Source organism: Colletes latitarsis, chromosome 9, assembly GCF_051014445.1.
Source record: "Colletes latitarsis isolate SP2378_abdomen chromosome 9, iyColLati1, whole genome shotgun sequence".
In the NCBI taxonomy this organism is placed as follows: Eukaryota; Metazoa; Arthropoda; class Insecta; order Hymenoptera; family Colletidae; genus Colletes; species Colletes latitarsis.
Window position 1 is genome coordinate 17,085,712 of NC_135142.1, and position 24,426 is coordinate 17,110,137.

The 24,426-nt window shown below is 36.7% G+C and overlaps 2 protein-coding genes across 2 annotated transcripts; both read right to left on the bottom strand.

Moving 5' to 3' along the window:
• Positions 1-15,326: 15,326 nt before the first annotated feature.
• Positions 15,327-18,067, bottom strand: LOC143345661 (uncharacterized). The gene is made up of 9 exons (XM_076773024.1): positions 17,927-18,067; positions 17,081-17,200; positions 16,898-17,012; positions 16,561-16,822; positions 16,209-16,331; positions 15,960-16,050; positions 15,738-15,883; positions 15,504-15,636; positions 15,327-15,429 (listed from the first exon to the last, which is right to left on the bottom strand). Exons 1-9 carry the CDS (start codon positions 18,065-18,067, stop codon positions 15,376-15,378), a joined length of 1,185 nt encoding a protein of 394 aa, XP_076629139.1. The 3' UTR covers positions 15,327-15,375.
• A 4,308-nt stretch (positions 18,068-22,375) lies between these two features.
• LOC143345662 (uncharacterized) lies at positions 22,376-24,194 on the bottom strand. Its single transcript, XM_076773025.1, is given in 6 exon segments — positions 22,376-22,490; positions 22,713-22,835; positions 23,262-23,523; positions 23,617-23,731; positions 23,804-23,923; positions 24,054-24,194. Coding segments are annotated over 6 exon segments (876 nt in total).
• Positions 24,195-24,426: the final 232 nt, after the last annotated feature.

A 24,426-nucleotide genomic window follows, 5' to 3' on the forward strand; every position in this document is an offset into this window, starting at 1 on the left:
CTCTTTGAAAACAATCTGTACGTGATATTGGACATTCTGCTGAGTTCGTTCAGCTTCCAACTTCAGTATTTGCCTTTGTAATTAAAAGACTACATATTTTATATGTGGGTTTATCAAATTTTATTAATAAGTAAACCATTTTCATACTGTATTTACGATTCTTATTTTAATTTCAAACAGGAAATTCGTCGAACAAGTAAAATTATGCAATATAGTATTTCTCAAACTAATTCCTTAGTTTGTTTTACATTTGTCATACAAATAATTCCTCGCTATTTTTAAACATCTTAAATATTGTACGTGCAGTCTGTGAAGGGTGTTCGGCCACCCCTGGAAAAAATTGTAATGGGAGATTCTAGAGGCCAAAATAAGTCGAAAATAAAAAATACCAATTTGTTGATGGAGGCTTCGTTAAAAAATTATTAACGTTTAAAGTTCCGCACGTACTAAATTTTTTTCTCAAAAATACGCAGGATTTCAGGGGTATATCAATTCACCAAAACTGGTTGTAATTGATCCCCGCCATCAAAAATAATTTTTCCAGAGCGATTTGAAAAATTTTTTAATTTAATTTTTTAATAATTTTTCAACGAATCATCAGTCAAGAAATTGATATTCTTGATTTTAGTCTTATTTTTGCCTCTAGAATCTCCTATAAAAATTTTTCCAAGGGCTGGCCGAACACTCCGTAGAAGCTCTTAAATTATTGGACTCTTCCGCGAGCAAAACGACGTATAAACATGTAATATTTTAATTATATACAGCGGTGCTCGCGCACGTCTAGGAATACACGCGACATGCAAATACATAAAAATTCTAGTACGATTCTTTATAAAGTTCCGGAACACTTACAAGTTGGACGCGGAAGTTCTAGCATTTGGTAAAACTTTTCTACTGTAATTCCCTACCATATGAAACCGACGTTATTTCTTACTGCTTCCTCCTGCAGCCGCTATTTTTACTTCGCAACAATTTATGAAGCGTATCGTGACTCTGATGAGCAACTCTGTAAAGTGTATTACGTGCGTGAGATCTTCGAATCTCGTTGCGTACTGACACGCCTTTGCGGGAATGTAACGTCGTTAATTGCATACTTGACGTCGAGGTATTAAGTTTAATTGCAGCCAATAGTCGATAATTTCTCTTCCGTCGTTCCTCTGACAAGCGTCCTACTTGCGATTACTTTCCCAGACACTCGTATCCTCGGAATTATATTCTGTAACGCTTGAGCGCATCGAAATGATTTCTGAACTTTTTAGAAGGTGTCTTTTAAAAGAATAAATATTTCTTCGCCCCGGATAAGCGACAGAACCAGGTTACGATTGAAACAAATTCGTGTCGAACGTGCCACATGCGCATATCTTATTTCATATTTTATTTTTCGTTTATTAAATGAGATTTTGTCAACGATACACGCGTTCTGGAGTAAATAGAAGAACAATCCAACATATAAAAATTAACAATAATTTTTAAATTTATCATTGGAAAAAGCATTGCTCGCCTCGAGGGAACGATACTTGTTACGAGTCACGATCAGCGTTTCTCGTACGAATAAACTGTCACATATCGTGGGATCAAAAGTTCCGGTTTGGCCATAAAATTTGTCCACAGACCGTTGTGCGATCAATCCGAGCGAAAGGAGCTTTCCTCCCGCAACGTTCGCGCGGACAAACAAACTCGCAACAGCGCCAGGAATTTCCGGCTACATTTCTCTGAGGGGATAATGAAGAAACCAGCGTGCGGTGATGGAGTTTACAAATTGGAGAAGCATGCATGCTTTTTCCAACGCTTGCTGCCGCGTTACGCAGGGCACGTTTTGCAATACGTTCCGCGAGAAAAGTGAAAGGTCGGAGATGCATCTCAATTTGCACTATGCCGAAGTATTTACTTCGAGAGGAATTTTAAAGATCGTCAGAGAGAGAAACATCTAGTTGGATATTACACTATGTCCTCTTTACTCTTTTTGCAAACTGCATGCGACCTCAATTTTTCCTCGAAATACTCTTACTAAACGTACCATAAAACGGTTTCTTACCACTTCGTTCAAAACTTTTTCTTTTTTTGTTTTTTCGATTCGACGTTACTTATTGGCCAAACTAATATTTTACACTGTTCGTTACATTCCGAGAATGAATATTACAATGCACAACCATTCAAAAATTATTTTGTTACGCATTCGATTGCAACGTAAAACAGTTACGTGCTTGCTTATCAGCGAATGTCGGTGCGTCAGGATTGTGAGACAATGCGAACCTCGATCAAAATGTTAAGATTATGCGCCTGTTCTTCGAGTCTATGTACGTAGCCGCGTCGCGACGTCGCATCGTTGCACTGCGAAAGACCTAACACGCAGAAATACAACTCAGTGCTCGAATAATGCTCCCTCTCGGGACGCGATAAACTTGCGAGATTTAAAGTTCACGGTAACTTGTATTCCAGGCGTCTGGAAGGCAACGGAAAATTTGGCGATTAAGTTTCCAGGGTATTTAACGAGCTAAGATTATTATTAGTTTATAAAGTTATTAGAAACGACGGTGTCTCAAGCTCGTTTTAGTTTGGCTTCCTGCTCGTGTTTCCTTGTTTGGTTCGAACTTGATACTGTTTGGTCGTCCTGACGGTTTTTATCGGTTGATATTAGGATGGAAACCAAACATCGCTGTTTTTAATCTTCATCAACCTTCTACCTAATTTGATCACTATAAAATACGTAAATATATAGAATAACTAAGGATTCTTTTTTTTTAAATTGATAGACTTACTTAGGTGGTTAAACGTTTCTTATCGATGTTCTCTGCTGCGTGAACGACGTATCCGTGCGTGAAATCGCGTTTGAGATTTCTGCAACAGGCTACAATCAACGCAGCATAGGTGCTGGTTAGCCAGAACACGAAGATCGCAGCGGCAACAGACGAAGGGATAATAGTGCGTCGTGCTTGCAACGTGAAGATTTCTATTATTCTTATTTTTGACAAGCAAAATGTGACTAATAGACATTTATGACTGGACGGTCCGATGAAAGCTTCGAGACACGACGAATCGAACTCGTATTTAAGAAAATCATCGAATTTAAGTGAATTTACTAATTAAATAGCGGTCTTAGGGGTACTAGGTTGTATGCACAAAGCCTCGAATGTTTGTGAATGTTTGGAGGGCTTTAAGCCATATTATAGAATGGCTTTAATAATCCATTTACGTTTTGCATTTTGCGATTCGAACGATTAACAGGTGGATCGAACGTACAAGCATGAGAACCACTGCATTTCTCGTGCATCGTTGCACTTTCGAAGCGTCAGAAGTGGCGTTAGGGAACGAAATGTGCGTAAGGCGATCATAAATAGCTCGGTGCAATTTACTGCGTGGCCCATAAGCCATGGACCCCGACAGAGAAATTACGAAATACGGCCGGCTCCACCTGTCGTAATCGCGGCAGTTTATCCTAATACGCGAGATACTGTGGATAGAGGTGTGGTATCAAGGAGAAAGACGTAATCGCTTTGGTAACAGGTACGTGGCCCTGGCAATGATTCCAGTGATCGAAACATTCAATTCTGTGATATACGTGCCTTGGCGCGTAATCGATGCAATCAAAACGATATCCATGTTACTCTGTGCTCGTGAACAGTGTTATTTATACGTTATGCTTCGTGCAAGGATGTTGCATTATTAACGATACCACGGCGAAGAAAGCTTTGTGTGTTCGGGGCCCGTCCGGTCCAAGCCCTCCATCATTTAGCGTTTACTCGATTATTTTAGAACTGATATATAGTACAATTTTAAATCGTACCGCAAATTCCGTAACGTGTACTTATGTTTATAGTAACTCGAAGGGTGCGTAAATTTACAAGTCATTCATATCATTAAAACCATTGAGTTACTGCGCCTAAAGTTTCTGTATGTAATCAATTTGCAATTTGGAAATTGGATTCTTTCTTCGGAATGCGAGCTGCTTCTTCAAAGTAGCCGAGGGACCAAAAAAACATCGTCGATGCGTTAAAACATGGAAACGAGGCGTAATGAGACCCACGTTCGTGCGATGATTGGAAGAAAACCGAGGAAGAAATGATAGGCCGACGCCGCTATCAGCTCTACAATTATTAACGACCGCTAGTCGAACGATCGTTCTCGCAAGATGTAATCACGGGACATGAAGTAACAGCGCTGCTGCCACAATAAAAACCCCCAATTAAATGCAAGGGAACAAGGGAATAACAACACCGGGGTTGCACGCGGCTGGTCGACCAGTGGGGGCACGGTGGCTGGTAAGTATTTATAAATTGATCGGGAGGAAAAAAGAAAGTTAAAAAAATCTTGGTTTATGAGATCGTTAAGTTAAAAGGACTCGACGTCTGTTGGATGTTCGTGCACGTCGCTATACTTCCCGGCTCGGCAGGTGTACCGGATTAACTCGTTTACTTAGGACCTAATAGCGCAACCTTCTTATTAAGTCCTGTAACTTCGTTAAAAGCTGCTCTCCTTGGCGGCCTCTAACCCGATTTCTCGCCCCGAAGAACCTTGGGATTTCGATTTTATAATTCATCAATTTTTTTTTGTTCCCTCGAAGTCTTCGAATATATTTATTTATCGAACAATTCTACTAACGAAACGAGTTTGATACTTTGCCCCTCTCCACAGCATTATAATATCGTTTACGAATTCACCCGATTCCTTTCTACGTCGACAGTTGTCGCTGACAGGAAACATTTCGATCTTTGTAACGTAGGAACTTTTAATTAAAATGTCACGGTCCACACTAATTCGATAACAATCGAGGCTTGAGTTCAACGAATTGCGACGCTTCGATAAATTGCTCCGAGAGCCGGTTACGAGCTTTCAAAATAAATATTCTATTTCCCGAGAGTCGAATTATTTTGGGAAGTAAGTGCGTTTTTCGTGTTCGTCTTCAAAGCCCGTGTCATATCTTCCCCGATATTTTAAACGGCTGTCAGCAACGATCACGACCAGTTCGTTGGGAAATCACCGATTTCCTTATGAAGCCAGGTAAGTTTTAACGAAGACGTCATAATTCACGCGGATTCGTTGATATCTCGCTCGCATGTGCACGCGATGCGATCAGGGTTGTTGCGTCCATCAGTGGGGCGGGAAGGTTCTCGACAGACGCTGTTTTGCATGCGAGCCTTCTCGTCGCGTGTTATGGATTCGATTAAATTGATATATTCAATACGGCCAGGGCTAAATGATTTGGATATTTCTGGACTAAATATCCTAATTGTATACTACACGAAAAAATATTTGAAAATGAAAATCACGCTTCAAACACCGCTTAAAGAAAACTTATTTTGTGAGCATCTAGGTATTTTAGGTATTTGGTAGCATGAATTTCAAAGGTTGATTACTTTTGGACTTTAATTAGAACACTGGCACCGACGTGTATTTTTAATAAAATATAGGCACTTCCGTCAATACTTGACGGACGTCGTAACACTGTCAGAAGCACGAAATTAAAATTTTAATAAGCAGATACCATTCCTCTTCTAGGAGATTTCCGACGAATTTCCGTAATTGAACCTTGACATTTGAATATCTACTAATTGTAAGGTTGATATGATATCTACGCAACTACGGTGCAACTACGCATTCGTCCCTGTTATTAACGATTATTTCTGTACCATTTTATTTCTTGTATATCAGAGACAAGTTTACATTTTATTCGATCTGTCCAAGAATTATTCTTGGAACGAGGTCGTGACTATTTCGGAACGACTACTTAAATGAATCAAAGTAATGGTTACACGAGCATGACTCATGCACGAAAATTTTGAAGAAAAGGCATTGAACTGCTTCTTTCCTTGAAATTATAATAATTCTAAGAGTCACCTAGGTTTTATAACGTAGTCGATTAGTGATTTCTACTTGGAATTATTCGATCAATCGTATCCACAATTCTATTTAACGCCTCCACAATTTTGTTCTGATAGGAACAGATTAATAACTCTTGTACTTCGATGAAAAATAATCAGGTTTACGCGAGAATGGAAACGAAGAAAGCAAAGAGAAAACAAAACTCGTGAAAGTTAATCCCGTTATCGCCGCGTTCTCTGTTTTTGTAAATCTTCGCAGTCGCATGAACAGACGAGGCTCGCGGGTGGTTTCACTTTACAGCAACGCTTTTAATACTACTTCTTATGGCGTGGTTCGTAACGCGATACACATTGTAAAGCGCATATAGAACGCGCTATCGTATTGTTCGTTCCACTTTTAAGTGCACCGCCACGAGAACTTACTCGAACTCCTTTCATTTGTACGAGATACGACGTACTCGCCAATTCCGAGGGTTGGTCAAAGTTATAGTTTTGGAAAACCATGACCTGTACGTTCGAAGAAAATATTAGATAATAAAACACGTGACTTTCGGATAAAATTGTTAATAATAGCGACCATATAAGGGAAGAAAGACTTTTCTACGTTTACTAACTTTATCGATTTCAGTAGTTTAATTGGCTATTGTCTCCAAAACTACTGATTGCTTACCATATTGGTATCTCAGTTCAGTGAGCCACTTGACTCAGTTTAATGAGTCAATTGGTTATTCGATAGTCAACAATGGTTGGATTTTGGATTATGGTCATAGATGGTCAACAATGAGGTTGACATGAAGGAAATGTCAAGAGGTAGGACCAATGAAATACATTCACTATTGTAGGATTTATGGTCGTTTGAAAACTGGGCTATTTTTATGAGATTAAAGAATAACTTTTCCAACATTCTTACAATTTCTAAATATTATTCACTAAAATACTATTAAATAAAATATTATTAAATAAATTTTTATATATAAGCATGAAAAATAAATAGACCAAAAATAAGTGTAATTAACCCCCGCAGCTAAAAGTAATTTTTTCAGAATGATTCGAAATTTTTTAATTTCGTCGAAATAATTTGCATCTACCCTCTGTTTTTGATTTTTAATAAATTTGTTATTTGTTGAATTACAATGAAATGTGTTCACTATTGCAGGAAACCATTAGAATCAACTACTTCTTCATTGAATCCTTGAAGCTTTACGAAGCGCCAGAATTCATATACAAGAGAGGGGGAGGGGCTAGTTTTCTTTAGGCAGCTGACTGCCGTCTGATAATAGTGGATTGCCTTTTTCAATACCTCCCATAGTCAAGTCAGCTGTCTGCCCATCAATATTAATTCAGTGAATAATTTCTCAACTGAGCGTCATCCGTGAGAAGAAGACCTCCGAATTTTCAGGTCGGTATGGTAGTCAGATTCAGCCAGGAAAATCCATAAGGTGTAAGGTTTACTCGAATACCTAGTCTGTGGTGTGACACCACCATTAAATAATCTATCCTATATTTCGTCTGTGATATTATGATTTTGATCAAGTTCGAAGATGCGGTCCAACCGGTATCATCGATTTTCAGCAGTTCCTTTGTCCGTTGTTCCAGTTATTTCCGGATTTCCCTTCTGCATTACCAACCACGTTCACGGGCAGTAAAACAGGATTGTGATGATTATTACGCTCTTCGTTTCGGCGCGCAGAAATGCATCGCATGGATGGGAATTGTGCGGAAAAAGAAAGCCTGGATGCGGGAGGCGGAAGAAACCAAGTCGATGGTTAGAAGACCGTGAAGGGCTGCTTAAAGAGAATCACGACGAAAGGGTGAATCAGGTGCCAACTCGAGTTGAAATTGGTCCTTGGACAATATTGTACTCGAGAATGCGAGATCCTACGGCACCTTTACTATGAAATACATGACGAGGCCCTTAATGATTCATGGATACCAGAACGAACCGGGACTTCGACGACTATCCTGATACTTTCAAGGAATCGATCACAAACGCGGTTACTTTACGCGAAATCATATCAACCACGAAAGTAATAATTTAAAGAACAATGTCGACCTTGACGCACACTGGCCACATCTTAACTTTCTATATCACATTTAACTAAAGGCAAGGTTGCAAAGTCCTTATGGAAATTTATTGGGGTGCGTTGGGAAATTTTATTTCAGGTGACTTTTGACGTAGGTGTTGCTTACATTCAATCGCAGTAAAATTAATTAAATTTCAATCTCAGTAGAGGCTTTTCGTCCAACTTCATAATAAGAAGTCGAATCCATCTGACGAGGCTCGCCAAATACACCCAATTTTTTTGACATTAATCTAACAATTTTTGCCGATCGTGGGATCTACCGTATTCAATCTTTTCCATTAAAAAAAAAAATTTCGTCTCGCTTTTCGCCCGAGGCCAGGAGCGTTCAGCGTAAGTAACGACGGTCAGACGGGGGTGGTTTACGCGAATATGATTACCAGGTGAGATTGTTCGCGAAACAGGCAACGATTCCGTACTACGGGAACCGGTCGCGTGTTTTCGAGCCACTTGTAAGAGTGTGCTACGGTTGTACAACCTGGAGATAGTCACGGAAGCACTTTCGTGAGTAACAGGTTTCGACGCGCGTTTCGTATGCTCCACTTTCGTCCCGTTCCACCGACGCGGTGTTCTTCGTTTTCGGGATGGAAATTGTTCGCAGGAAAATGAGTTCCGCGTCGTATAGCGACACACCCGTGCTTTTTACGTCGAAGAAGAGCCAGCAAGCGTCGTGCTGGAGCGTCATGGGACTCGGTGCCCAGAGCATCGTTCCTTAGGTTCTCGCGATACCAACCCGAGTTAATGCGAACGAGACAATGGGACAGGCACGTAACGATTTTTTTGGACGGTTTTCGTGAAACGGCTGTGACGGTAGCCAATATCCATTTCTGGAAGAGGAAAAGCGTACCAAGGCCTTTTAGCTTCCATTTTTTCTTTCTTTTTTTTTTTAGGTGAACGTCAAATTGCGCTACGGTCATGAAAACAATGTATGATCAGCGGTGTACGCGCAGTCCTGTTCTATAACCTTTTCGTTGCCTTTGGTTCATTTCCACGTTCCATTAGAGTAAAAGCTTCCATTTTTGCTGCTGAAACACTGAGACGTATCATTTTTTACTGCCTCCGTGCTCTTGCGTGATTTTAAGTGAATTCTCTGAAACTCGGAACAAATAAAATTGTGACGGTGCAAGGTGCGATGCATTAACGCATTCAGACTTGAATCACAATAATTTACGACAAAGAACAGCGATGACTATCGCAAAAAATATAGAAAGCGAGTTTCTTTTCTACTAGTGATAGTATTTAATACAACGAGGACTCTAATTGCTTGTATTTTAAAAATGATCGAATCACGATTTCTAAAAGTTTACTAAAGGAGCCAGATTCTTGCAATTTATACTGTCCTGAGCTTCGGTCGCAAATAGCGTCCTTCTGGAAAATTGTTTCGACGGCTCACCAGCATTGCAGTTGGCGTTATTAGGGGCCTAAGAAGTCTATAGTGTAGCGCCCAGTGGCGTTCAACAGTGTCCAGTAGCCATCTCCAAATGAGACTGGCTGCAATGCTGGCACAGCGTTGTAGTCAGTTTCCAAATGTCATGGCTTACAGTTGGAAGCCTGGAACCGAGGTATTTAAGTGCAAGAACTCGAGTCGTGAAACCTTCAAGGATCTCTTTCAGCGACGCTAACGCTCCTTATTTTCTCTAAATAGGGACGCGGAGCATCCTAAACACTCGGCAAAATTAATAGCCCAATTAACACGACGAAAGCTTTCAACGATTTCTTTGGTGGGCAAAGAGAACAATCCTCGTTTCAAGTCTGCACTAAGCACTTCGATTTCTCAAATTGATTACAGCGAAGAAACTTGTTTGTATTTTCGGTTACATCTTTATCAGATAGCTTTCCATCGATTCGTGAGGCTTTCCCGATGAAAACGAGTCCAAATACGACCTAATTCCGACAATTTTTAATCACAGGCTACTCAGGTTACTTCTTAAAAGTTTGCAACTATACATAATTAAAAATAGGGTTGCAAGTAGAAGTTGTCAGACATTATATGTTGGAAAGAGTGGCTGCACGATGGCTAGCGTAGAACGGGAACGGGTCCCTCTCTCGGAGTCAGTCCGTTCGAGAACGCAATGCGAAATGTAAGACATACTATATAATTTTCAATTTTATAGTGGAATAATATACAGGGTGTTCAGCTACACCTGGGAAAAATTTTAATGTGAAATTCTAGAGGTCAAAATGAGACGAAAATCAAGAATATCAATTTCTTGGTTCAGGCTTCGTTAAAAAGTTATTAACAAAATTAAATTAAAAAATTTCAAATCATTTTGGAAAAATTAGTTTCAGCTGCGGGGGTTAATCACAATCATGTTTGGAGAACAGACATACCCCCGAAATCCTACCCACTTTAAAGAAAAAAATTCATTACCGAAAATACAATGCCTGACCATATATGCCTGATTCCCCTGAAATTTCATGCATATCTTTAAAACATCATAACTCCTGAACGGATTGGAGGATTTTAATGTTCCAAAATGCTAACAACGTGTATTTTGATGCTGAATGTGTAGACATTCCAAGAATATTCGAAGAGTGGTTCCTTGGCCGTGTAATGTGAGAAAACCCCATAAAAGTGGTCCAATTTTCAAATGGTCATATCTCCTACAATAGTGGATATATTGGATTGAAATTGTAGAAAAAGGTAGAGTTTATGGATACCTACAAAAAAGTATTAAAAAATTTTGTTATACAACGTCAAACAAAATGACTACGATCATATGATCGACGGGGGATAGGTGCCTAAATTTTTCAGCGAAAAAAGAATTTCAAATTGTTCTAAAAAAATTATTTTCGGTTGCAGGGGTCAATTACAATCATTTTTGGTGAAAATACATACCACCGAAATCCTAACCATTTTCGAGAAAACAGTTCGAATAGCTGTTAAAATTTTTCGGCAAAATTAAAAAATTTCAAATCGTTCTAGAAAAATTATTTTCGGTTGAGGGGGTCAACTACTATCATTTTTGTTGGATACACATACTCACGAAATCCTATGTACTTTCGAGAAAAAAATTCTTTACCGAAAATATACTGTGCGGCCAGAAATGTTTCCTCAAAATTTCATGCGTATGTTTAAAAAATCATAACTTCTGGACGGATTGAAGGATTTTAATGATTCAAAATTCAAACAATGCATATTAATGGAGCTTTAGAGCCCCAGAAAAATAGGCGAAAAAAATACATTGGATGTAAGGTTTACTTGTATACCTCGCCTGTGGTGAGAACTGCTATCGCGCGCACACAGCTATACGCAGATTAGTGTTCTACAGGCGGAACTATAAACGTTAATAACTTTTTAACGAAGACTCAATCGACAAATTAGTATTCTTGATTTTCGTCTTATTTTGGTCTCTAGAATCTTCTATTCAAATTGTTACCAGGGATGCTGAACACCATGTTTGTTTTGGTTTACAATGGCGGTTGGGTTAATGTTCCCAATCCTCTCCAACAAATAGTTTAAATGAGGTCGTGTTTGGACTCATTTTCGTCGGGAAAATCTTCTCGATCCATTGGTAATATTTATATAATGACTTTCATCACTGACTGAAATTCCTTTCCATTCCTTATAGAAACTATTCGCATCAAGGTAGAAGTTTTACTCGTCCGAGCAGATTTTAGTCAAGAATTCTCGAAAATACTGATCAGGATTAGCCCTCTGGCCGCGGAAATGCGATAAAGCAGAAACACGAGTCACCTTTGTCAGTGGACAAACGGTTTTACCTACGCAAAGATTTCCTCAAACGTGTTCCTGCGGAGTACCTCCAATAGCGACGATCGCGAAGCAATATTGTTAGCTTTGAGAATTCCTGTCAGCGAAGTTCATTTCTATTCAAGGGCTGGAACACATTTGTGTTTCGAATCCAAGAAAACCACCGATCGTTACCTTCTCCATAAGCTGGATATTCCCGCATTTCTGGAATTAGTTTTAGTAGAGACAACGCTCGAAATTGTTTCTGAACGGCAATCGAGGACCACTCGAAACCGTGATGTAGTTAATTAATTCGTAAATCTCTCTGTAAGAGTAATTCAAAACTGCAAACCATGTCCAGTATTTATTGGAGAATCACTTTTTCGAAGTGTAAACAAATACTTGTATAACGACTTGTAAACGAAAATTACGATGACGATACTTGTCGAATATCATAGAAGCAGATATAACAATAGTATAATTGTGCACTTTAGTTATTGCAGGTAAAACTAATATCATTAATAGATAGAGGTTTGTTTATCTACGTTATAAGCAAACATTTAAAACACTTGGAACTACAAATCAGATTTAAAAAAATATATAAAACTAGAGGCCAAAATACACCTTGTCCTCCGTGTAAACATTTACGCAGAATATTCTTTTCAGAAATTAAAAAGAAACAGTCGATAAGTGTTTGATTCGCAAATTTCATCCATCGAATTAAATCCAGTATGTAATGAGAAGTGGATCAACGTCGATTCTTCTAAGATTAACCTTTGTTTATTTCAACTTTTCACCTTTGGACTGTCAATGTCATGTTCTCGTGAAGAGTGGCGGAAAGTAAGTGGCAGGAATTGTAATTTAAATGCAATTTATGCTGTTACTGGAATAGAGCCAATGCCAGGGGTGCATAATAACTGAATCGCAGTCGCTAATAGATGTTTGTTTTTATTTCACGCCCCTGACTGCCGTGTACTCTTAGGTAACAGTTTTGTGTGATCAACGTTCCTTTCTTATTCGAACAATATGCATTTCCATTAATAATCCGTTTCAACCACAACCAGCTAGAATAAACAAGAAATTGAAAGATTCATTAGGATAAACAGGGATTTGAAAAATTCATTAATGCGACATTAAATTATTCTCAATTAGGAGAACAATATAATAATTTGTGACATACAGAGGAAATAATATATCGTACGTCACCTAAGGAAAGAAAGATTTACAGCAATTGTTATTTAATATTTACCCTTTGACTGTTTGTCCATCATATGGTTCTTATTCGATGGAATAAATTACCATAGTGTAAGAGAAGTATATCCTCATAATCTACACAACACGCGACTCAGAATGTAATCACATAAAATATTTCATGATCACATAATATAACATTATGTGATTATGAAATATTTTGTATATCATTACGTATTTTCTTTTACCAAAGAATATTCTTCGTACGATGGAATAAAAATACCTCCAAGCGTAATAGTTACATTCTTCAAAATTTTAATCATGATGTTCGATAATAAATTTGTTCAGTCAGATTCCGTACCACTATGAAATTGTAGCTGTGAATTTTACACGTAAAAGTTATTTGATATTTTCTGTTACATTTATAGTAATTTAGAACGCAAATAATTAATACGGCATAAACGAGTGTGTAATTTTCAAATATTCGAACGATTTCATAAGAAAATTTTATATCGTCGTACACAATATGATAAATGTGAAATATAAATAAATATTTGGTAATCTTGTGATTCTTTCAGGATATTGCTAGTAAATGGGTAAGTCGAATTTCAATTATTTCTCTATTAAAGCCTTTGCATTCGAGGAATGTTTCGGTATGCACAAATCCAGTCTGCTTTTCCAGTACAGTTTTTAATAACAAACGATTACAAATGGTTCTTACCGTATTTATTTTAATTTTCTGAAAATAATTCTTATTTTAATTTTAACACACTGGCGAGAAGCGTTACTCAGGTGCGAAGAATTAATTTCCTAAAAATTCCGAGAGTATCTTCCCACATTTTATTCCTTCTTCCTTGGAAACAGCGAATACAAATAATTAATAAGTTCGATTTAGCTGGCTGATTTATCCAATCCGCAGAGGTAACAGTTGCGGTGGTAGTATTTTTAATTATTTGTATTCGTTCCTCGACGTATCTCCGATGCACATCTTGCTACCTACCCGACACGGTGGCTCTCTTAGTTCGGACGGCCCTGAGCGCGCGGCAGGCAAGCGCCGTGATTCGTCAGTGTTTTTCGTTAATAATTCAAAAACGAAGCTCCATCCGACATTTTTGCAAAGGAAATTGTTGTTCAGAATCGTCTCAGCTACCCCACATTTCCGGCTCTTACACTATTTACGGGACACCCTGTATATACAACGTTCACACGATTTCGAACATTTCGGAATTATGATCCATTACCTTCTGCACAAAGTGATTGATAAAAATGTATATGTTATTAAGTTAGGTTTCACATTCATTATTTGTAGATCTTTGTGTTATAATAGAACATCTACTTCTTTTATATGAATGGAACTGATGCTAGAATAGTGTAAAAGAATTAATAAGATATTATTAACTTTACATATACGTTGACCGAGCGATAGAAGCTATGATTATAGCTTTATAATGAGAAAATAACCGTAGTTTCTCTAGTGCATGCATGCAATTGGGGTGCATAATAGCCGCGTAATGTTGGAAAGTCGATCTTAATGCAAACTTTATGAACTTCACATGCTACCAACAGGTGCCTCCATTCTAGAATATTCCTCGATGCCCGCAGTCTCTATTTTTTATATTCAAACATATCAAATTTCTTACTGATATGCATTTCCATTAATAATCTGTTTCATTCACACACGGTTTGTATTATCCTTTGTCCATTCCTCTCTATTTTACTAGCATAAATAAGTTATGTTTCGACGATACCTGTTTGTCCAGAGCCTTTACTGTTCGTTTCCTCTCTTCTTATCCGTCATTCGAGCCAGATCAGTATCGGTAGTGAGGTATCTGCCGACAACTTCCGTTTGGCCATTACTTCGAGAAGAGTTGTACGTCGTGTAGTTTCGTTTATTTTGTCAAAGGGTATGAATTTCAACGACATGTTGCGACTTAGTACGAACGAAATACTCCTAGGATTGCATGTTAACGAGTTTGCGAAACTGGTCATCTCATTAACGTTTCCATCGAAATAGTTTCGCCTTCAATATTTCGTACCAACGGTTTACTAAAATACCTTCTACAATGCGAGGCGTTGGAAACAGACCATCCAAGTATCTATTTTTAGGTAAAAAGAAAATCTAAACAGAATTTAAATGGTTCAAAATGACGGAAACATAACTCTTTTCCTTTCACGAAATTTCCTTCAAACTTATCCAGTATGTTGGAATTTGTTTTTAATGGAATCAAAAATATATACCTTTGTTCCTTTTTATAACTTTGAAACCACCTGGACCTTGCAAAATTAATTTTTTCGAGGATTCAACTGTCATTAAATGACCAATGACATTTTTCAGTTCGAGGTTGTTGCAAATTCATGTTACGGTACATTGCAGCGAAACAATTAGATCATATACTTTGAAAAGCAATCATTAGTTAAAAGTTTGTTAAATTGCGCTATTACGATCTATACTTTGTACAACGCTGAGTTAGATCTTGTAAGAACGTACTCCATGTGTAGAAATCCAATTATTCCGCTTTAGAAAACAGTTCTTTACCTTATTTACTAATATTTTACTACTTATTCCACTATTATTAGATCCGTAAAGTTTGTATTAACACTCGAAGGATGACATTACCATAAAATAGGACACTGTGCTCTTTACAAGCTGAAATGTATATTACAATTACGCGCATTCCTCGTGGTAACGTCACGATATTATTAATAAAAAAAACGGTGTACCGTTGAAAATCCTTCGATCGATCCAGAATAGAAGTTATAAAAACTGAAATGGAAAGGTTCGTTGCACCTTGTCATGATGATTAGCAACAATTTCTGTATAATTATTGACCTTTTGTACCACTTAGTATCGTATCTGAAAATTTCGATAAATCGAAACTATAGATTGTCTCGAATGATGTTTGTTTAGCGTTGACAGCAGAGTTTTACAAGCTCACGGCAGTTTTTGACGCTTACATCACTGTGACGAGGCTGTTCGCGCAATCCAACAGTTGCTGTATCAAATAATTTATGTAAAACATATACACCAGCTCAGAAATGGAAAACAGTAATGAGATCAGGAATTCTTCGACGTCGTGTGTCAAAAATACTGCTTGAGACAACTGGAAATAAAGAGTGCCTTTTTTATACCACAAGCATGTTCTATTTATCGGTTAACGGAAAGAATTAGTTACTCACACGAAAGAAATTAACGCTCAAGGATACGACGCCGAGTATAAGAAGAACAGAATAAGAGGCTTGAAATCTAATTCTCAAATCGGTGGCAAATCTTTATGAACAAATAAGATTCATCGAATGAAAAAAATCATCATTTGTCTTGAAAATATGTCTCGTACTTTCATATAATATTTATTGTTAGTGCGAAAAAATCATGATTTTCTACTGTTACTTTACACTTTAAAATAAAACCATCGATAAAATACTAACTTTGTCGCATTTTTGTGTGCAATTACTGCACTTACTAGAAACCTCTTACTGTTTCTATCCGAATGTTCTTGCGAAACAGGTAACCGCATAGATTCCGCAGAAACTGCTTTGTCAATATGGTAACTACAAATTACAACAAAGAATTTGTTACATTAACAAGTGCAATTAATATGGCAAAGAAGGTAACGCTGAATCTTTCTTACAAAGTCAAGAAAGTCACAAAAATTAAGAATGACTCTGTGATAGGTCTACTAAAATAAACGAGTTAGTTACATTAATCGAATAAAATCGTATACACAAGATGGCAAAGACCATAGTCGTAAAAGTGCATCGAATGATCGGCTCTTTTTACCTCGTGATTTCGAACAAACCAGCAGCGTGTTGCAGCCACATAATGTACAACGTCTCCGTGGCTACGAACGTGGAGGCGCATAGAAACAATGTAAAATTCTGATGAAATACAATAAAATATAGATACTTTTCTTCGTCCATTAAATATTCCGTCATTATTGGAAAATAGTTTACTCGAGTTCCGTTTGTCGATGCGTCCGTGACAAAAACAAAAGCTGCGACTTGGAAAATCGTCACGATGACCGCTGACGGATAAACAAACACTGTAACACATTGATGATTGCGGGATCACATCTTACACCGATATCCGTTACAGTAGATTCCAACATCTTTCTTACTGGCGTATAATTTCGCGTAATGCCTTCCTATGGTGGCGTGTTTCTGTAAGATTTTAAGTATCTCGTCTTGTTTCGTGTTCCAGTCGTACCTCACGCGTTCCATAAATTCCTTAATCTGGATTTTCAATCGTCTTTACATTCTGATTATCAAATCTTAACGTAACTGGAATGTTTACAACTCACTGTATCGGTCTGATACCAAAATGCATTGTACTTTAAGAGGCAACCCATGAACATTATTATGGGCGACAGATTCTTCAACAGAAGAGACAACGTGAACTTTGTGGTTTTGAAAACCATCAACTGAAAGAAGCGTGTTAGATTTCATTGCAAGTATTTAAAATTCCGATCGATCGTCTAACATTTCGCCTGGCGTGTATAATTTCAGTACAATTTCATTTCTTTAATAGCAAATAATCGGATTTAACGATGATATTAATTACTATGCCGCACTTTGAATCCATGTTTTTTTGTTGCAAGTTATTTAATGTGTGACGTATAAATTAATACTATCGTTAGATCAGGTTATTTAATATTAAAGAAACAAAGTTGCACTAAAATTACAATGCTGGCACTTACGCTACTTTCCACGAATACTCTTCGATTATTAATAATATTTTTATTAAGAACCTTTCAAGCGTTTCTATTCGAGGAATAAAAAGAATAGATTTTCAGGTAACTGTGTTAAAAATACTTGTGGGGCTCAGTAGTTAAAAAGATTTGGGATTCATACAACTTTAAAAAAATTGTTTCTTTATATTGTTGCTTCGCTTCTGTTGGTATTAACGCAAATTAATGATAATGGATCAGTGGTGTGCACAGAACTTGAAAAAGTTAATATTATAGGGTTGATGTATATTTTGGAATAATTATGAAATTATAAAGATTAATGGAGGTTACGTACATGTATTATGAACGGCTAGCAATCGTAAAAGTTGTTATTAAAATATAGTGTAAGGTGCGTATGTATGTTAGCAATCGAAATAAACGCAAGTGTTAAGTATAATGTGTCAAATAAAGTGACTATACCAGGACAAACATGAAATACCAGTTGGAGAGACTGATAAGACCAGTCTTAAGTCGTCGAAGATTGATATTTTGGTATGGCCAGAGTCCTATGAACGACATGAGAGTTGCACTCAGCTTGTAATATGGTTCCAGTTTTGCCATCGTGGCTGATGATTCAAAAGCGACTGACTCATAGGTGTCTGTCCACCCTCGGTTCCACTACTCCTCCAAATCAATTCGCCTCTTACGGTTATTTTCTTGGAAATTACGGTACAATATTGCGAACTTGTGGCAAAATGAATGGCATAATCTACAATCTTCTCATTACTTATTCACTCGTAAATACACGATTGCAAAGGACGAGACCGATCGATATTCTACCATCACGATAATGTATGCACGGTCGTTAAGAAAATTATACGTTCTTGAAAATGAAAAAAACATATTTGAGAAGTTGTCGTATATTCTTCTAATTAATACTAATGTCGTATATTCTTCTCGGTTGCTTTGTCTCTTCGATTTGCAACGCGAATATTCATGCACCGCTTTCAGTCGCTATTGTTTCGTTGTAGCAAAAGGAACTAGAATCCACTCGAGGCTTCTTCATGGTATTATCAGATATCTTGCTGTCAGAAATATGTGCTCGAAGAAACAAGTAGGTAGAACGATGAGTTATTAGTAGAATTTTGTTTTCATCTTTCAATCGTATTACGAAAATTTTATGTATATATAATATAAATTTGGCCCGCAACTGCAATTCAAAACACTACTTCGTCCATTCTTCCTTAGGTAAAATTCTAATTTTATATCAGCGGGATTATAAATGTTTCTTTTTTTGAAAACAAGTCCACATGTATCAAGAAATAGAATTGTCTTTTATTGTACACAGTATGTAATAAAATATTCAAGTTTAGACTATTCTTTGAATGTTCGAAATCTTCGGTCCTGGGTCTTGCACATTAGATATTAAAGAAAATACTTTCATGGCCGCAGAAGAAACGCTAAATACATTGGGGAACCTGCTGAGCATTTTCCTTTCGTTAGAAAAAATTACAGTGGATAGAACAAATATGGCGATCTATTTCAAGCAAGCTGAAATATTCGGTTGAATAAAAGTTGCGCATTGTAATAGCCTGGTGTCGCCTTTTAAGTGAGGTTTATGGTAGGGCAAAAATTCCTTGACCGCGTGCACGGTCAACCTTCAGATATACGTACCAGCGTACAGCCCTACCGTGAACCTCCCTAACTGCAAATCGAGAGAAAGTTGCCATGCCAGCTGTCCAAAAACGGCAACTTAACTCCAACGCCTTCAAGTAACGTTTTTGTACGCGACAAGTCATACTTCAAATATCAGAGCACAAGGCTCAATATATTCAAATAAATACAATCAACCAACAATCAAGACTGCACACTTCAACAGTCAAGTGCAATCAGTATATTTCATTCATTCAACAGTTTTCAACTACCCTGATAGTATTAATTTACTATTCGGGAAGCGAGCATTCGCGAGCCATTCCATTTTTACCGGTTCGCGATCGTCGACGCAACAGAAATCATTAAATATGTTGTCGATAAATAGTACAGTAAATCGTTTGTCAACATATACAAAATCATGATACTCTGTACTATAGTTGTTGCTCCTTACAACAGCCTCAAAATCGCTATATTTGTTCCACTCATTGTACTTGATCGAGTGCTACAGAAAAGTGAACGAAATGTCTTCCCTTTACTTACCAATATTTTATTACGTATTCCAGTATTATTGGATTAGGCAAATTCTACGGACGACATCATCGTAAAATACGACACTGTATTTTTTACGAGCTGAAATGTCAATATGGAGCATGATATATAAACGTCGCGATAATATCAATCAAGAATTAACGTACCGTTGAAAAACCTTCGATCGATGCAGAAAAGAAGAAAATCATATAATCTACTGGTTCGTTGCATCTTACCATGATGATTAACAACATTTTCTGTACATGTACTGACGTTTCGTACCAGTTCGTGTTATATCTATAAATATGTTAGAATCGTGCTTAACAAGTTTGTGCATGTAAACGCAAAGCATCCAAATTCTCACTATGTTTATATATTTAATAGGACTGGTAGAAATTTTTGTTGTCCTGTATTATCATGGACACTAAGCATTTTGATATTGGAGCTGGTGATAAATAAATTTTGATCCAAAACACATTAAAGGCAGATATGTACTATAATTTCTGAAAGGAAATTTCCAAAATATGAGTTCTATATACCTTTTATTATTTATTTATTGCAAACGGATTTAAGTCCCATTATTGCATATTATAACTCGAATCTCAAGGGAAAAGCTAAAATCTTCGAGCTACAGATATTTTGACTTATCGAATTTTTCGACCAAGAGAGGTTCAATATACGAAAGTTCGACTTACAGAGGCTTTGTATGATACTTAATAACTTTCCGATTGTAATGACTTAAAAAAAGAAAAATCCAATCTTTAAAGGCGATATATTTATTTTATACATGCAGAACATAATCGTAAGCAAATTCTATTACAGACAAAAGACTGCTATTACTGATTATTACTAAATGAAACTTTAATTTGCTTTGTGTTAAGGATTCAATAGATTGTTGATCAATGACATTTTCAACGATAACTAAAGCAGAAAATATATTGTCTTCAATGTTATTACATTTTTCTATTAAACTTCATCTTATGTTTCCCAGCGTTCTTTTATTTTCAGTCAGGTAGCCATGATAAAAGTTCGATTTATAGAGTTTCGGCGATTCTAAATTCGAGTTATAGAGATCAAATAATGCATGTAACGTATGTGGCAGATAATTCGAGTTAAAGTAAGAGTGAACAAAATTTTCATCTAATAGAGGTTTTCGTGTTATCGAGGTTCGACTGTACATAATACATCAATCGGATAGAACGTGTCACAATTAGTTACATCAATTTGTACAACAAACTTTTCAAATTCCATCCATTACTCAAAAAAAAGTTTAAACGAATTTATTGGTTTCGATCACGATTTAAGGGCTCAGAAATATCGATTGTAGATCTATAAAAGGCAGGATGAAACAACAAAGTGGATCTCAATGGTGTATAAAAATGTACAGTTAATAGTTCCAGGCACCATACAACGCCATTAATCAGTTTATGTAAAAACATCAGATCAGTTAATTCTCATGTTAACCGTAGACATAATCAGAACATAATTATGACTTGTAAAAAACAATCTCTAGCTTAACTTAAAGCATGCAAATCTGAGGAAATCGTGTTGAACTCTTTCGAGTTGTTTATATTTCATGTGATTATTATTTTAGTAGTAATCATGGCTTTTTAAGTCTGCCACACAACACTTACTAAACCCGAGAACTTTATGAGCATCACTGACGACACATTGATAATGAATCCCAAAATTTAACACAGGTGTGTAATGTATACCTAAGTCCAATATTTCTGTTACTTAGGAAATATTTGTATTACCCAGTTTATACTCTCACTCTATAATGCATGACTTGTTCAGACCATAGAAATTAAAGTTGTTCAATAAAATTTCTAAAGATGGTACAATATTCTGACTGCATCCACTGATAAGATATAAGTTTGAATTATTCCAGATAACGCCTGGCAAGTTAAAATCATCAATCACAAATACGCGATCAGCCGAATACCAGTCAACAATCTCAGTAACAGTTCTGGTAAGAACTTAGAGAGTCTTAGAATACAAATCTGATAAAGATGCTGGTGGATTATACAGGGTGTTCGGCCACCCCTGGGAAAAATTTTAATGGGAGATCTTAGAGGCCAAAATAAGACGAAAATCAAGAATACCAATTTATTGATTAAGGTTTCGTTAAAAAGTTATCAACGTTTACAGTTGCGGCTGCAGATAGGCAACTTGCGTACAGCTGCATGCGCACGATAGTGATTCTCACTCAGCATGAGGAACTCTGCTTAGTGACGTATCGATAGCCTTACAGTTTTCTGAGTGAGACGTTTTAGACGTTTTAAACGTAAATAATTTTTTAACGAAATCCCAATCACCGACACCAAACCAGAACAAATTCTAACATTAAGGTGCTCAATCTTTAATGTGTTCTAGATATTTTAAAATTTATTCATTACATACTCTTTGGTTAAAAATTCAACAAACAATTTTGTGAGACAATCTTGATTAATGGTTATTGCTAAGTTCTATTAACAAAAGGAAGTTCTTAGCGCTTACATTACCGAGACAAGTCTATTCGCATATTCCAGCATTTGCTCTATCACAAAGTTTATGTAAAACATATAAACTAGCTCGGTAACAGAAAACAAACTGGAGATGAAAAATTCTTCGATATCGTGGGTCAAACATACTGCTCGAGAGAACTGAAAAGTAAACGAGAATTTTCTTAAAAAGGAAAACACAAAACTGGTAACTTCTGACTACCTGATTATCGATATTGACGATGAAATCTTCCTAATTAGTAGCTTACGAAAATAATTAGTTACTTACGCGAAAGAAATTAACGCTCAATGAGATGACACCAAATACAAGGAGAAACGTATACGAGGGTTCAAATTTTTGTTTCATCTTACGGACGAACCTTTACAAAAAGATAAGACTGTTTCAATGAAAAATAGTAAACGTGCTGATACGATTAATGCGAGTGGAAGGTATTGCCAAAAACTAAGAGATCGTTCGACCACCTTGACTGTCAGCTAAAAGCTTGCAGATATGTAAACATTTTTAGCGAGTATTCTCTCCGTATCATCGCAAATATTTAAGAACACTTAATACGTAAACGTAATGTATTTCAAATACTGACTTTGTCGCTCTTTTATGTGTAGCTACAGCACTTATTAGACACTTCTTACAGTTATTATCCAATTGTTCTTGCGAAACACATGATATCTCAGACCCCTTGATGACGGCTTCTTCGAGATGGTAACTGTAAATTGTAGCAAATAATTCGTTCGAACATACGACGCAGGAAAAATATGTTATTTTTAAATTTTCATATTTAAAATTTTAAAGAACAGAAATCGATTGCAAAATGTATAGAAATACAATCCTGATTAAAAATGTTCAAAAAACACACGTCTGGAAATTCATCCTTATCACTTTACTGCATGAATTTAATTCTACTTTCGACAAACACTAAAAATAAATTATTAGATATCCAAGAACTGTAGATAAATTCATTCTCTTAGTTTAAAAAATTAAAAAAAAAAAAACTAGCCACTTGTAATGTGAGTAGATTGTCAATTGGTAAGCTCCTGACTCTGCAGAAATAATGCATCTTTAACGGGAAACTACTAATAAGATAGCATAACAATAGTTTGGGACAGTGATACGATTAGTAAGTCCTTTTTACCCAGTAATCTCGAATAAGCTGGCAGCGTGCTGTTGCCACATAATGAACACCGTCTCTGTGGCTACAAATACAGACGCGATTATGAACAACGATAAATTCTGATGAAGCACAATCAGAAATAGGTATTTTTCTTCGTCGATTAAATAATTTGTTATTATTGGAAAATAGTTCGGTCGTGTTCCATTCACGGGCACTGACACGTTCAGAGTAAAGGATACTAGGTGGCATATCGTCACAATACACGCAGACGGGTATATGAATGCTGCAATATAGTCACGATCGTGGAATTATATGCTTATTGTAATTAACGCGACGTAATATGGCGTCATTTATCCAATTTCAATTTTATCCTTACACGCATATATCGTTGAATAATACCTTCCTAAGCCGGCTCGTTTTTCTATGATTTTAAGTGATTCACCCTTTGTGGTGCTCCAATCGTATTTCACATCTTCCATAAAATCTTTAATCTGGATTTGCAATCGTCTTTACATACTATTTATCAAAACGTTAAGTTAATTGGAATTTTTGTTACAACTCACTGTATCGATCTGATACCAAAATGCATTGTATTTTACGAGGGCACACGTGCACATTATTATTGGCGACAGATTTTTTAATAGAAGAGTCAACGTGAACTCGACGGTTTTGAAAGCCATCAACTGAAAGAAAAGCGTTAGATTTAATTCCGTTGCAAAGTTTCGTTCCCTAATAAAAGAAAACTTTAAATAAAATATGGTAATACTGGAAACGCGAGTAGCGAGTAGAATTTATCGAATGAATCGACTGTACCTGGGTTATTACGAAATAGGTGGACGAACCACTGATAAAGTAAGTCTGTAAACGTCGAATTTTCACACTTTGGTAGGGCCAGAGTCCTATCAATGATAAAAGATTCAGGCTCAGCTTGTAATATGACTCAAGTCCGGCCATAGTGATCAGGGATTCAAACACGACTGACCATCCAATATGCCACCACTTCTTCAATTCAATTTCGCCTCTTACAAATATTTTCTTGGAAATGGAATAAAAGATCACGAATTTGTGGTATAAAGAATGAAATAGTGTACAATCATTTCGTTATTTATTCATCCGTAAATACACGGTGGTAAGAGACTGGCTCGATCGATATTCTTATATCGTGATTACGCATGTACGGTTGTTA

Coding starts and splice junctions, on each gene's coding strand:
- LOC143345661 (XM_076773024.1), bottom strand. CDS start 18,067: ATGGCAAAACTGGAACCATATTACAAGCTGAGTGCAACTCTCATGTCG. Junction 16,823..16,897: donor TTACGCGAAATTATACGCCA/GTAAGAAAGATG, acceptor AATGTGTTACAG/TGTTTGTTTATCCGTCAGCG. Junction 15,430..15,503: donor CGATCGAAGGATTTTCAACG/GTACACCGTTTT, acceptor TATACATTTCAG/CTTGTAAAGAGCACAGTGTC.